Genomic DNA, 14869 nt, shown 5'->3' with positions numbered 1-14869 from the left:
GCATGCCCAAAGGACATCCAACATAATATCTGATTAGAGATATAACAGGACTTCTGTTTGTAATGTTGTAATGCATTATCAATTAGGAAAAAAAGCTAACAGCATTTGTCTGGGCACTACAGTCTGTGGATTTTGTCTTTGTTATAAATGTTTTAATGAGTAACATTAATATCCTTACGTGGGGTAGTTATGGGGAGTGTGGTATACTTCCTCCTTATTCTCCTTACTGTAAGTATAATTTAAAAGTATTAATTGAAATAAAATAATTATTTCAAAAACATTCAACATTTTTGTTATTAATATTTATCTACAATGAATCTATATTTCATAAGATAGTAAAGTAAGGCACTCTGGGAAATCCTATTAACATTGGTAACATTGTTTTATAGTTTACTGGACTTCCATGTTGACATAGAGGTCACGCAACTAAAGAAATGTTCTTGCAACATGAAACAAATAAATAAAATACTATATATACACACATCATTTTCAAATATGAAATATACTGTAAAATTTTAAAATCTCTGTGGAAGATGACAGATTGTGGGCATACAGTATGTGCATTGTTGATATGAGTACTTTCACAGATTTATCAACACAATGAGAGAAGAAACAATAGATCTAAAGGTTTTTTTTTCATTCAGAGGCCCAGATGGCTAGCAATTTAAAATTATAATTAAAAAATATTGCTTTCTAAAATCTTCTCATACAGATATGTATTATTCTTAAAATATCTAAAGGAAAATAGACAGTAGTTAATATTATCAACAATGTTTCTATTTTATGATGGACAGTTGTTTCTACATACAAGTGTATACAGCATATTTCAAATGTGTTTTATCTTTCTGGTAAAAAAAAAACAGTTAAAATGGATTCCACAAAAATAAGGAAAAGGTAGACACAAAACACTATTTCTCCAAATACCAGGAAATTACTAAATGATATGCAGCTCAAAATATAACCATGTTATTATTATGCAGTACAATGTGTTATTATTAAGTATAATGCTTTAATAACATTTTCAGTGTTTCAGCAAAATTTGGGACCTCTTCTATTATGAATATCACGTTTATCAGGAAATAGCCACACAAAAGGGTTCAGATGGCAGATGTGACAGAAGTCTCTTGATTCTTTTGCATCTTGCATTCTTTCTGATCCTGGGGATAATCACAGAGTAGCTTATAGTTCTAATAACCTTAATCCCTGATTTGACAATATCTGAAATAGCATTACAGATGTGAGCTAAATCTTCTTTCAGCATGCAATATCTCTGATAAATATTAAAGATGTGCGCTACAATGGGTGTTCAGTTGCAGTATCACAGTAAAACTGGATTATGAAACAAAAAGTTATTTTTCAGTTGTCATCAACACCATTTAGCCCCCCAATAATTCATTCCAGCCAATAGCAAGCATTTGTTTGTACATTATACTTGTTTTCTTTTGACCGTGATCTATAGTTTAGGCTATACAAAAAAACATAGTATTTATGTAATCTGTAACATTCGCCAAACTGTCTCCAAACCCTGTTACAACTGACAGTACTTCTTAATCACCAAAGAATGATACAATTAAAACATAGTTGTATGATGTTGAGCTGATCTCAAAGAACCAGCATTGAATACAGTACATCTCCTGTAAAATGATCCTTTGATGTATTTTTGGTTTTGGTTGCACAGAACACACTGAATCTAAACAACACTGATGTAGTAGCTTGTTTCCAACCCAAGGATAATGTTGCCATTATGTTTTAAATATCTTTGGTGTAGGATCCTTAAAATGAACATTTTTCCATTATAATTAAAAGAGTAATTAATTACACATGTATGCTATGAAAACAAATAGCCTTTTGTAAAACAAACTGAAGATTTAGCCTCTCTGCGAAAACAAACTAACAGGACAACTTCACATAGACTTTTGCTGTTGTACAATACAAGTTCTGCTTTTTTGTAATCTACAGTGCTCATTCTCAAAAATTAGTTCTCAGTGAACAAAACAAATTTCCTTTATTAGTCATTTTTACACCTATATAATCTTTAAGCATATTTTCTTAAAGAAAATAGGAAACATTTCCACTCAACCTATATATGTTAAAATGCCTGAGACAATACCTGTGAACATAAGATGTGAATGTTTCTTACTGTCATACTGTGAAATGCATTATTATATTTATCTTCATCATATATATTAAATTATATTAAGTCAAATAGAAGCTTCAAGATTGCTTGAATCATTAAATGCATGATTGAAACAAGAAACAAAGAATCTGGATCATACCCTAAAATTCCAGATAATGTTTCCTATGTGAATTATGTCAGCAATTAAAAGTACCCATTGCATGCTACATAATTTATTTTATTGAAAATAAGAAATAAGCCCTATGTATCTGACATATACATTTTTCACTGTTATACTGAATTGGCTCAATATATTTCCTCAATCCTTGCTTTCCTCAGACAATGTTTGCATGGTTGATTTTGGATCCAATTTATGTATAAAGTTTGCTCTTTGCTTTTTTATTGCCACTTTTTGTTCACTCGTCAAGATTAGTACAGAAGTGAAATAAGATAAGGGAGATGACAACATGAGTGGTACTGTATGTTTAAACTCTGATCTGTGTTCAAGCCCTACAATGAGGAAATCAATTTTGTTATACAGTATGTATCAGTCTTTATTTACAGTTCTTAAGTCAATTAATTTTCTTTTAAAATATATACTGTGGAGCAAAACATTATATATAGAAATCCTTTTAAAATAGATGACACTTACAGTACATTGTTCACCGAAGTAAACAGAACCAAACTATTGCACTGTATTAGAGGAGACTGACTAAAAGATGTGAGTCACAAAGACAGACGTTGTACACATCATAGGCTTTTTTGGTGAGGAATCTAAAATTAATTCTGTCTGGCACTTGCTCTTTTCTCTGTCTGCTTTTACAGAAGGGCAGGAATAGCAATAATCTACGTTTGCATCACCAGGTAGAAGCAAAAAGCAATTCATATTATTACCAATGTGGAAACCTGAGATACAAAATGTTGCAGGCTCACATCAACAGAAGAATTGCAGCTATATTAAAAAACTACATCTTCAGCAGCTAGAAATGCAAGAAAATCCCTCTAATCTTTAAACCCAGTGTGAATTCACAGTCTGAGAGAGAAATCATTATATTGGTGTTTTATTTAATGAAATACAGCTTATTTAGGAAGTCACTGGATACCTTCTAGGTGCAAAAGATTGTTCATGGTTTATTCTAACAAGACTAATCTTAATTATAATTGCTTGCCTTTTCTCATATACACCATTACTACAGCCTCAGTATCTTCCCCTGACTAACCTTAACCAAACAGTCACCTTCCTTCAGAAGATGTTCTCTAGACTCTTGTTATATTCCTTTTTTACTTGTGGGAGGTACCACCAATGTCAGAGATTTACAACCATTTCATACTGTGCTAACAAAGAAAGTTTAAACCCCCCCAATAATCCTACTGTATTCTAGCAATATAGTGCATTCTCTGTCTTGTGCAAGAAGAGTTCGTCTCTGAAAATCTTGTCAAATGGAGGATATACTGTAAGGTACTATACTGTTTTTTTTATTTCATGAGAATGACATGTATCCTTGTAATCATAAATACAAAAATCAATACAAATATAATTGCCTCCAAATTAAAGACAAAGGTGGACATAAATTGCAGGCAATATATGTTTGTCAGCATTCTCAGGAAACAAAAATAAAAATCATATTGAAGGTCATTCCTAAAGCAAACTCTTAAAATGAGCATACAACCACAACACCAAAAGACATTCTGGCCTGAACCTATTCTTACCACAGAAAACTAAGATACTGTCAAGGAAATACGCAATTAGATCAGTATTTCTCTTCACTGTTAATCCGAACTATTAAAATACTGTAAAATATGATCAAGTCTCTCCTCATTGGATAAAGTGATATACTATATATGTATCAAGTATATTTATAATTATTTGCTATCTAGACATAATTTTTGCAATTTAAATATTTAGAAATATAAGTATAATTGTACCATTTCAAAATAATGAAAGAGAAAACCTTGAATTCATTTGATTTTCTAATGAGTGATTAAAGCCACAAATTTGACATCTCAAACTGTATTACACATAGTCCCAGTGCATTTAAATAATTGTCTCAACAAAACAAAGGGATTTGTGAGAGAAAAAATCCTGTAATCCCTTCATCTGATCAAAATAGAAAGCTTTTAAATTATTTAATGGAAAAGTACACATTTAAATTTGAGAGGCATTTGTATGAGAAAATGATGTGTATTTGTTGGGAATATGAATGGGACAGATGCATCAAGGTCACAAGCTGTGGAGGGTTTTTGATTGTTTTAGCAATCAGATACCAACTGTTGATTCCAAATCAGATCGCATGTCCATTTTTCTAAAGAAGACATTAAATGTAACTTTGATTTCATGTATCAAACAGATACAGAACTAGAATCTATCATCTAACAAGAAAGTGCTGACACACTCTCCAACTGGGGTTTTAAAAACATTGTTAAACATTTAAACTGACTACAAATTAAACTATTAAACATGATAAGGCATAAGGCATCAGATTACCAAAGATGCCATAAATCCATATTTCTATAAATTGAGTACATAAAATGTACAAGGAAAGACTTATCTCCCTCTACCTGCACTCTTAATGTATAAATATGTAACATCATAATTTTCTACCCAGCAATTATTACTCAAAGTCCCCTCCACCAACTTCACCACAAATGACTGTAGCAAATCTTTTTTTCATTTTATAGATGGGTCCCAACTACCTCATCCACAAAGCCAGGTTGGGACTCTCAGGTCACATACTGTGCAGCATACTGAAGGTTAAAAATCTGCATTATTTGTTAAAGTTTGAAATATCCTGAAATTATGGAGGATTGGTACATTTTCAGAGAAATGTTTAGTTACATACTGTAACTCCAATTATTTAAAACCTACTGTGTCGTAACAATTGTTTGTTATTTTTGTGTGTGGAAGAATGGGCTAGGGATTAACCTGGATTTTACATTGGTACAGCTAATGGCAGACTACAATAAAATAACTGTCAGCGTCTCATTAGGCTTGAGCTTGACATATAAAGAACTCACCCTAATTTTGAAACTGAGCATTTTTAAATTCACTATGTAATTAGACATTTAATTACATTTCATAGTATTTTTCAAATATTAATTAGATGATGTTATAACATATGAAGAGATGCTTCATAAATCAGTTAGAAATTAAGACACCTACTGTATATACCCTAACTGTGCTTTTATCTTCTCCGCTACAGTTGTTCTTAGAAGGAATTCAAAGGCAAAGAAAATACTTGTGACAAGGACACTAATGGATGATGTATCTTTGCAGCACCATAAATCCTATAAATAAAGACCCTTAGTCCAGTGTGACACAAGAGGAACAGTAAATAAATGGCAGAAAAATGCAGATTTGCATTAAGTTAATATGTTAGTGCTTAATATTTTTTGGACTTTTACAGTTAAAAAATAAAAGTCCTTTTAAAGTAGAAGCCATAAAGGGACACCTTTTCAAAATAAAATGTTCAGGCCAGCCAAATATGACAGCATAATTTCAAAATAATTCCTTTAAATATTCTTTGATGTTACTTTGTTGGAAAAGACTGCTATTGTATTGGAATTTTTAACTTACGAAAAAAAGTACTCATTGACTCCAACTAGAAATTCCATGAATTAAATTCATTATTTTCAATGGACTGCAACACATGGTAAATCTCAATCAACGAGGCTACAATTTTAATACAAAACAATGTTCGATATTAAAAAATACAATTTTTAAAAAAATGTTAACGTCAGCTAAAAGGCAAGCCTGGTCACATAGTCAAAGAGTCCTCTCAATCAGCTATGAGAATGAAGCTATGAGAGAGAAATGCATTAACAAATATGAGCTCAGTAACAACATGACTGGTATTATACTGGCTGACCCCCTGCACTTAATTTATATCAAACAGCAAGATGGTTTTGAAATGACACAGACCCCTGAATACTCCACTGCTAAGTAAATCACATCTCCTGAGGTGAAGACAAAGCATTCAGTAAATTTTAGCCCAGAATTATTTTGAATGCATTGCCAAAGAAGGTTTAGGTGCTTCTGGGATTCACATTGCACAAGGCTTCAACAATCAACTTCACACTTCTTTGTCCATCAAAACTGTGTTTCTGGAGAGTAGCTAGGCGAAATTCACTTCAAAGAACTTCACTGAAATCTCTGGAAATCTTATTAACAATCCCAGAATGTGCCTGTAAATCCAACATAATATGGAATTATGTTTAATGATGTAGTGTGATTTCCATATGTTGCATTAAAGTTAAGACTCTAAATTCACGCTGTGAAAACAACAATTTATGAGAGGGAATTGTACTGATGAAACTATTTAAAACACCCAATAAAAAGCAGGTTACTGCATCACAAACTGACAGAAGGAACCTTTGTGCTGTTTTGCCAGGGTAAATACATCTTGCTTTTTTTTGTTCATTTTGTATGTCTAATTTCCAGAAAGATCTTAATAGACTATAAAATATTCCACCACAGCTCACTATAAACTAACTAAAAAGAACGCATCTAAGCTGAAAGGCACAGATACTAAAGCACAAACAGCCCTTCTTTCCCTTCTCTCATGTACTTCATGACTGTGTTTCTCCAGGTTAGACAGAATTAGGTTATACACAGTTTAATGCCACAGAGAGCTTCAAAGAAATCCCAGACTTGCACTATAGATCAAAAACTCTGACAGAGATTAACTTTTAATAATGGCACTGCTATCTTTGAAGCAGCTTTGAAAAATTCAAATCATGTCACAAAGCAAAAATTATGACACAGAATACAATTTATTTGGGAGGGAAAGTGTGCAACTTTTTACTGTAGTAGGAAATATATAAAAAAGCAAACTAAGGCCATCCAGCATCTTTCAGACTATGAATAGAGTCATCTCAGACACTGATGTGGGATGAGAGACCAGGCAAGTTACTTGAATGGGATAACGGCCTCTTCTAAATCATTCTTTCAGAAATAACACTGCAAACTAAGCAGCATACAGAGAACTTTTTAGCTATCCTTGCTTTTTGAGACGGAGTTATCTATAGCACCTGAACAAACATGTGACACCAGCTGTTGAGATCGATGGATGTGACAAAAAGGCTTAAGTTGTGAAATATTGAAAGAGATCAGTCTGGTGATCAAAGGTCCATAGAATGTACAGTAGCAGTAGACAATTAGGGTTTTTGATCTGTTTTTACTATTGCTAGATGAAGAAATTTCTCTTCAATTACACAGATAATTACAGTATATTGTTTAGAATTTAAATTACTATATACTGGGCTAAACATGTCAGGGCTTATATTTGAACTGCATAGGAGACATTTTCATTGCTTCCTATGGGAATTTAAGAACCACTGATCTTGCTCCACAGTATGAACCTTAAGACATATTAATACCAAATACATGAAAACAAAATACAGTATCCCAGTACTTCTTGTTTTAAGAAATATAGTGTGGCTCATGAAACATCTACAGTATAATGAAATAATTAAGTTCTGGTAATTTTTTTCATTTTGGCTTGGTTTCCAAGTATTTAATTAGTTGTAATAATTCTGACCTCTTTAAGTAGCAACCTAATTTACGTATGCATGTATTTATTTAGTACATTCAAGCTTTTTCACTTTTCAGTTAATTAATCAATCTACAGTAGGTACCCTGTTAAAATGTTGCCCCATAGCTCAAGAATCTCAAAGAATGAGCATGACCTCTTTTCCAGAATGCAGGTATATTTCAGCTTCTGTTAGTATGGAGAACAAATGTAACAAAAAACATGCAAAATATTGTCAGGAAGTTCGGAATACAGGTACATGTAGCTAATGTTGCATGAAATGATATGCTTTTCATTGTCATAATAATAAATGAGAACTATCAAGGTTTCACGGGTTATCATTTATCAGTCCCATGCAGCAATTTCACAAAACAAAATCTGCATTTGGCAAAAGACATTATTAAAGAATGATTAAAAAAACAAGAGATACAACTGATTGAACCTTCAGCTCTAGCAGGAAATAATTATCTTAAAGTGACGTTAAAATCCCAACAAGCTAACCTGCTTTAAAACAGCACAAATAATTTGCCTGATACAAAATGATTTATTAATTATGAAATTGACCAAATTAGGAAACATTTAAAGACAAGAGAGTGTAATAAATGTGCACAGTATAACTTTAAAGCCCATAGTTTTTTGTTGTACAAGGAAAGACATAGGAGATATCCTATGAGTATCTAATATCCAAATCCCAAACAACATTATAGTTTTATTTACAAATTCTACTTAATTTTGTGTACTAAAATGTAGGCTGAAAAATGCACCTATTCATTTTTTTATTCTTTTGTAGATGATGATGCCTCCAAAGCAAATATCTATTTTGGATGAAATGCGAATTTTGTTACTGTGACTACTGATCATGTGCCTAAATACTGTACTTTTCCCTATGCATGTGCCTTTTGTGATTGAACATACAATGCAACATTTGTATAACTGACTCTAAACTTTAACATACTGTAGTGTGTTTAGAGAGTAAATTGCTAGTATTACAACAATTTAGAAGACGAATACATATCCTTTATCTAATACATATTCTTTAACTCTTTACCTATAAGGAGTAAGTCATTGAAACTGTCTACTAGGTTTATATTGTTACTTGCTATCTTCCACAATAATTGTGAAAGCATGAGTTGGAGTCTACTCTGCCTTAAAAACACACATCATAGACAATTCAAATTTGAATGTACAGAAATAAAACCTGTATAGGTCAACTTTTCCACAGTGAATTGAAGATACAGAATGTCAGATACCTTTGAGAATGCTCAAAACCACTCTACCAACTAATGAGCCCAGTTCTGGGCCTCTAGACCATTACGAGTCTTACAAACAATCAAAACATGTCTGATTTGCGTATACATATACAGACAGTATATACTGTGCATTTTAAAGTGAATAAGAGATCCATAACTTTCAAAACCAACTATACCCACTAAATGTGACTCTTAAAGTGTTAAAACTATACTACTAAAACTTTATGCAAATTAATCATTAGAAATGTTAACGTTACTTTGAGAATTAATGATAAAACCAGGGGAATTCAGAAGTAAATTTCTTAATCGCTAAAAGAAATATGGAGAGGATATTTTGTTAAAGAAAAAAATGTTGTAAAAGAGACAAATAAAACTGATTAGGAAACCAATCCAAACATCTTACCTTCACTGCAGTCCTTTCCTTGGTAGCCAGTCTGCGAGCAGTCACATATAGCTTCGTTGTCAATCACATTGCAGACTCCTCCATTCAGACACAAGTCTTTACCACAAAGATCAGTTTTGACTCCTTCACTGCCGCTGAGTACAGGTTCTGAGCTGTTGACTTTAAGATCAGTTATCCATCCCTTGAAAGGAACTTGATCCTTTACAGAGGCGGATGTTAGCCGTAGTGCCACAGATCGCAATTCCGGTGGAATCCCCCCCAAGAACAAATTGCTAAAGACAGTCATATCCCGTCTTTTTGATTTCACCTCAATCCATTTGACTTCTTTGTCCACTATGAGGGTGGTGTTTTTGAAGTTCCTCTTTATTGTCACGGAGTGCCAGTTGCTGTCATTGACTGCTGTGTCCGACAGCACGGTGGCTGGCTCCGCACAGAAGATTGAAAATCGAAGGCTTAATTTCCCATTGTGGATCAGGAGCTCCAAGAAGTCGCAGAATCCTTCGTCGTCAAAGTACACCAAGAGTCCATGGGAGCTCTTGGTTTTCATGTTAAAGCTCATTTCACTCTCACAACATGCATTCCACATCGGAAACCTAGCCCACTGTCCTTCTGCTCCAGTGAACTCCATGCTGGTACCAAGGTCAACCAAGCAACACACCAGCAGGCTCACCCAGATTAAATGAGCGCCGTGCCTCATTGCAAGCACCATATTGGCAAAAATGTAGTCTGAAAAAATATTCAGATGGAAGATCTGTTCTGTGCTGAGACTATAGAATCAGGAAGCAGCTGTAGCACTGTATTTCCTGGGGAGGGCTCACTAAAAAAAATAATTTATTTGGATGGATGTATCATGAAACTTCTGATTTAAAGTCTTCATTTGCATACCTGCAATGTACTGTTGACTTGTCAATAGGGCAAGAGACAGTATTAGACCATATCACCCAACACGCCGGAACTGAAGTCCTCTGCCAAAATAAACAAAAATGTTATTCTATTTTTTTCTTTCTGTTTACTCTTTTTGTATAATCCAGGTTTCTTAAAAACTGGCTCAGTTGTTGTTGATATCCATCAGTTCTTTCTTGCTATCCTGGTTCACTTGTTGTGTTTTTTTTCAATGAACCAATTAAAATGCAAACACTGAACCCTGTGACAGATACCCAGCTCTGATCATCAGATTCACGCTATCATGCTGAAGCAGACGACATGAGTCATTGCTTATGGCTTCTCAGGCTGCCTCCTTCCCAGTGGTGCTGAAAAACATAAACTGTCAAATAGCTCAGTAGCTATTGACATGCAAAGCCTGACAGCCCCTCTGCTTTTCAAGGCCAAACTCTGATCCCAGCGTTTACAATAGTTTGAACATAATGACCAGCAATCTGCAAAGAATGAAAAACGATAATGATTTAACCCATTTTTTGAATTATGCAACTGAATTGTATGTTAATTATCTGTTATACTTTATAAAGACAGCACACACTACATATATACAGATAAGAGAGATGCACAGACATACTGTATAAGGAGCAGGTACAATTCCCCCCTTTTAATATGTAACTTTGTTTACTTTGGCAAGGAATTGATTTTAAATAATCAAACCTGTTAAAATGATTCAGAAAAATCAAAAAGCAAAAGTTTATGTTTATTATTCTGTAAGGACTAAATGGATGCAGTGATATCAGGAAGATGTTTTTCTTCTTTCCTTCCTATTGCTTTTAACCTCACAAACAGACCCTCCTATTTTTTATTTAGTAATTTTGTTGCCAATACAAACATGGTAATATTGAAATGTTTGAAAAGCACAAGACGTGCTGTTCTCTTTTACAGGTACAGTGGATTTACCAATATGATACAGATAGAATCTAGTGACTGTATTTTCTGGGGTGGTTAGAAGACAATTGTGTTTAGCTAGACTGACAAGTCAGTGCCTTTAATAGCTTTTCTCAAAACTTAGGTGCTAATTAAAAAGGAAAAAAGACAAAAGGAGAGTCGTGATATTGTTTGTCTTCGACTAGCTTTATATATAGATACAAAATAAAAAAAACATCGATTCAAGGCAGCTGTTTATTAAGTTTAAATGTTGTACTTGTTTATTTCCTTCCTCAGGAGTAACTGGTGTATACTAAACCAATTATAAACATGGCAGCTTGTTCAACTGACATTTTAAGTTTGAAATGCAATTTTCAGCTCTAGTTATTAACTGCAAAAAGAAAACAACGGGGGAGAAAACCGTCTTCCCCATCGCTATCACCCCACCTTGGGTTTTCATTATGCAATCCAAACAAGTCACTGCATGACAGTTTTTGACGCAATTTACCGAGGGTACGCTGAAACCTCGTCCCCAGTTAATACTCTCCTATGAGAACAATATTATCAGTAATTTATTGCACCGCATTGTGCTGTTTCCACCAAGGGACATGAAAACCTTTCTCTTCCAGAACAGGGCGATCCCTACAGGTGTCACGTAAATACCACACAGCAAGGGGGGTCTGCAGTTAAAGCTATACTTCCATTCAATTGTATACAGCTTCGCATTAAGGCGCACGGTCTCTTATATGATATAAATACATAAACTACATTAAGCCTGTAGGTTATTGCATATTAAGACACGCAAAGGAAATGTCGATATTTTGGGAGTGAATCACCGTTAGTGCTGTCACTTCTATCCGTTTTTACGTTGCCGTAGTATCCTTAAAACCTCCAAATACAATCGTTGTCCTCATGGCGATAAACATTAAAACTGTAAATAATAAAAATATTATTTTTCGTGATATCCCAGACAAACCACAGCCATTACAAAATAAAGGAGGGAAAAAAAGTAGATGGGAACGCAAGTGTTTTCTTTAACATCTAAAATATTTTCCACTCTGAAAACTAACAATATATTCTCATTCCCCGACACGACAAATGGCATTAACAATCCATAGGGGAATACACATATACACATTCAGGCTTTCCAGAGACGGCGAAGTAACGAAGGGAGGTTCATAAGTCATAGCCAAGGAATTTAAGATTTCGACAAAAAAAAAATCTTCTAAAATTGATATATAGAATTTCATTACGTCCATAAACAAGGCAAGTCAAACGCATCTGTAATGAACTGCCTTTTTTCCAATTCAGTGAAAGAATAAATGTGCATTGGAACATGCATGTCTTGCCTTGGTGTTTGATAAACGGGCTCAATCCAAAAATACAGAGAAGTAACGGAATAAGTAGCTTTAAGAGGAATAGGCTGAAGATAATCACGATGAACATTTAAAATCTGAGCATCTCTTTTGTTATAAATGCTGTTGAACTAGCCAATTTCTAATCTAGTTTATACATCTAATACCGACAACAGGCACTACCTTACCTGCACAAGAATAAAAAAAAGGAAAAACTCTACAGCCAAATTCCTCCCGTACCATACATTGCCCGCTATTATAGATCAGTAGATGCCATATAAAGCAAGACTTTATATTCTTGGAAGAAATAAAATGCATCCAACCTTAAACTTTTATTACCTCTAGAAATCACCATTTCATGATCTTCGTCCCATCTACCCTTACTAAAGATGTTCCGTGAAGCCCTCCTCATGCATTTTGCTCTAGAATCACTGCATCACTGTAAAAATAAAAATCATTTAAAAAAAATCTTCGACAGTCCCCAAAAATCAAGGTTATATATCCTTTACCTGTAATACTCTCCCTCCAGCCTCTGAAAAAGTGGACACATTGGAGAAGGGAACTAGAAAAATCCTTTATTTGTGAGGGAGAAAAGGTGCAATCTGTCTCCCTACTGTGCGCTGCCAGCGACTGTGTCAGAAGGCAGAGACAGCGGATCACGTGTCTGCTTGTGCTGTCTGTTTGAGAGGGGAGGGGCAGAGCGCTGCAGCACCTTTTTTAGCAGCGCCGTTAAATACATATTCATGTGAATTACACCTCATCATCGCTATTCCCACAAAATTTCAGCCCTTCTAAATAAAAAAAAAAGAAATTCAGAAAGCATCGAGAAAAGAAAGCATCGCACGTCAGCATTAAAACTGAGCCGGATCTATAGGACAAGAGTGAAAGGTTATAGTGATAATTTAAGTCCTCACACTCGTTTGCCATAGTGCGTTTTCTTTTACTTTTTACTAAATGAATGCAGACGCACTCAGCTCTATACATTGTGGAATACTGAACTTTCCACGTGCAATGTCATTAGAAAGTACAATAAGTTCCTGCTTTGTCTAACGATGGTATGAAAAAATAATCTAAGTGGTGAGAAGGCTGTGCTTGATGATAATTAAGGGACTTAGAAGTCACAGAAAATGATTCACGTTGTTTCATTTTAAACACTAAGTTATGAATGCGGACGCAGCCGGTGCTCTTCGCACCCGGCTCTCTAGAATGGCCACTATGTCAGATGTGAGACCGAGCTCCGCGCCTCCTCCCTCTCTGACGGAGCGCAGTGGGCGGCACGCAATTTGCAGAGCCTCTGATTGGGAAAAAAAGACCTGCTGATCTGTCCTACATAACAGGAAGAGAAGAGAATCTGATTTTTTCTGTACGGAGCGCGTGTTGTCTTTATGAAATTCAAGTATTTTAAACGTTTAATGAAGAAGTAAATACTTACAGAGTATAGCATTCTGAGCTGATCAGGAGGAAGAACAATTAGCCCGTTTTTCGCGCATAAGTGGTTGTTAACTATTTAAACCTATTTTTATTATCATGCAGGAACACATCATTGTATCTTCTTTTTATTTCTTATTTAAAAATTAAAAAATCGATTGGGCAGCCGGCAACCATATCTGCATGTATGGAAATTCCTTTATCATCATGATATTATTGTTGATTTCCTCGGGCATTTGCGATTGCGGGAATGCAAGACTACGCACACTCCAAGGTGTTTATTTTTACTCTTAAGGATCGACACCTGCTGAGGCTCCGTAAAACGCGCTTATCTTCATCTTTCCTGTTGTAGGATTGTGCACAAACGTTCAGTTATTAGAGTGGTAAAATTAGACATTTTGCTCACATTGATTACATTTTGATTGTGGGGACAGTTTTTTTTCCCTCATTTCTTGCATCGTGACTTACAGGTCATCCTTTCCATAACCACCACTCTTGAAGTTCTGCAGGCGCTGCAACATAGATTATAATACAGAAACCGCTTTTTCAACATTTTAGCTGCTGATCTTTTACAACTTTATGTTGCATTGAAAAAGACTTTGAGAACCAAATAGCATTATTGTTAAAACAACTGAATTTGCAATAATATCTAAATAAGGCTATGTACAGTATACACAAGATAACCCGATGCTATAAAATTTGGAGAAAGTCCAAGAAACAAGGAACATGATACAGATATAAAGCTGATATATGATAAAGCAGATACAGTATATAAAGATATAAAGCTTCAAGCTGTGAATGAAACATCTCCTTTCTACTCTACCTACTCCAAAGTCTCAAAAGCCAGTTTTTGAAAAACCAAAAGGAGTAGACAGATGCAATATGTCTTGGAGACTTGTTTCATATACAAACCACTCTAGCTTAACAACAACAACATCCTATTTTTGGAAAATTTATAGATCATTCCTCTGGCCCATGCCTTC

At 34.5% G+C, this 14869-nt stretch overlaps 1 protein-coding gene across 36 annotated transcripts in view; it reads right to left on the bottom strand.

Moving 5' to 3' along the window:
- The window catches only part of nrxn1a (neurexin 1a), a 350164-nt gene extending 337074 nt beyond the window's left edge, over window positions 1–13090 (bottom strand). For 31 of the 36 annotated variants that reach the window (XM_015363013.2, XM_069179698.1, XM_069179705.1 and 28 more), the window contains exons 1-2: window positions 12968–13090; window positions 9298–10673 (exon numbers count right to left, since the gene is read on the bottom strand). In XM_015363013.2, the coding sequence (XP_015218499.1) occupies window positions 9298–10006 (709 nt within the window). In that variant the 5' untranslated portion in view covers window positions 10007–10673; window positions 12968–13090. The other 5 variants (XM_069179694.1, XM_069179695.1, XM_069179697.1 and 2 more) reach the window with 5 other exon arrangements.
- Window positions 13091–14869: the final 1779 nt, after the last annotated feature.

The sequence above is a fragment of the Lepisosteus oculatus genome, chromosome 17 (genome assembly GCF_040954835.1).
Source record: "Lepisosteus oculatus isolate fLepOcu1 chromosome 17, fLepOcu1.hap2, whole genome shotgun sequence".
Lineage (NCBI taxonomy): Eukaryota > Metazoa > Chordata > Actinopteri > Semionotiformes > Lepisosteidae > Lepisosteus > Lepisosteus oculatus.
The sequence above is the reverse complement of the archived record's forward strand: the minus strand, read 5'-3'. Positions and strand labels throughout refer to the sequence as shown.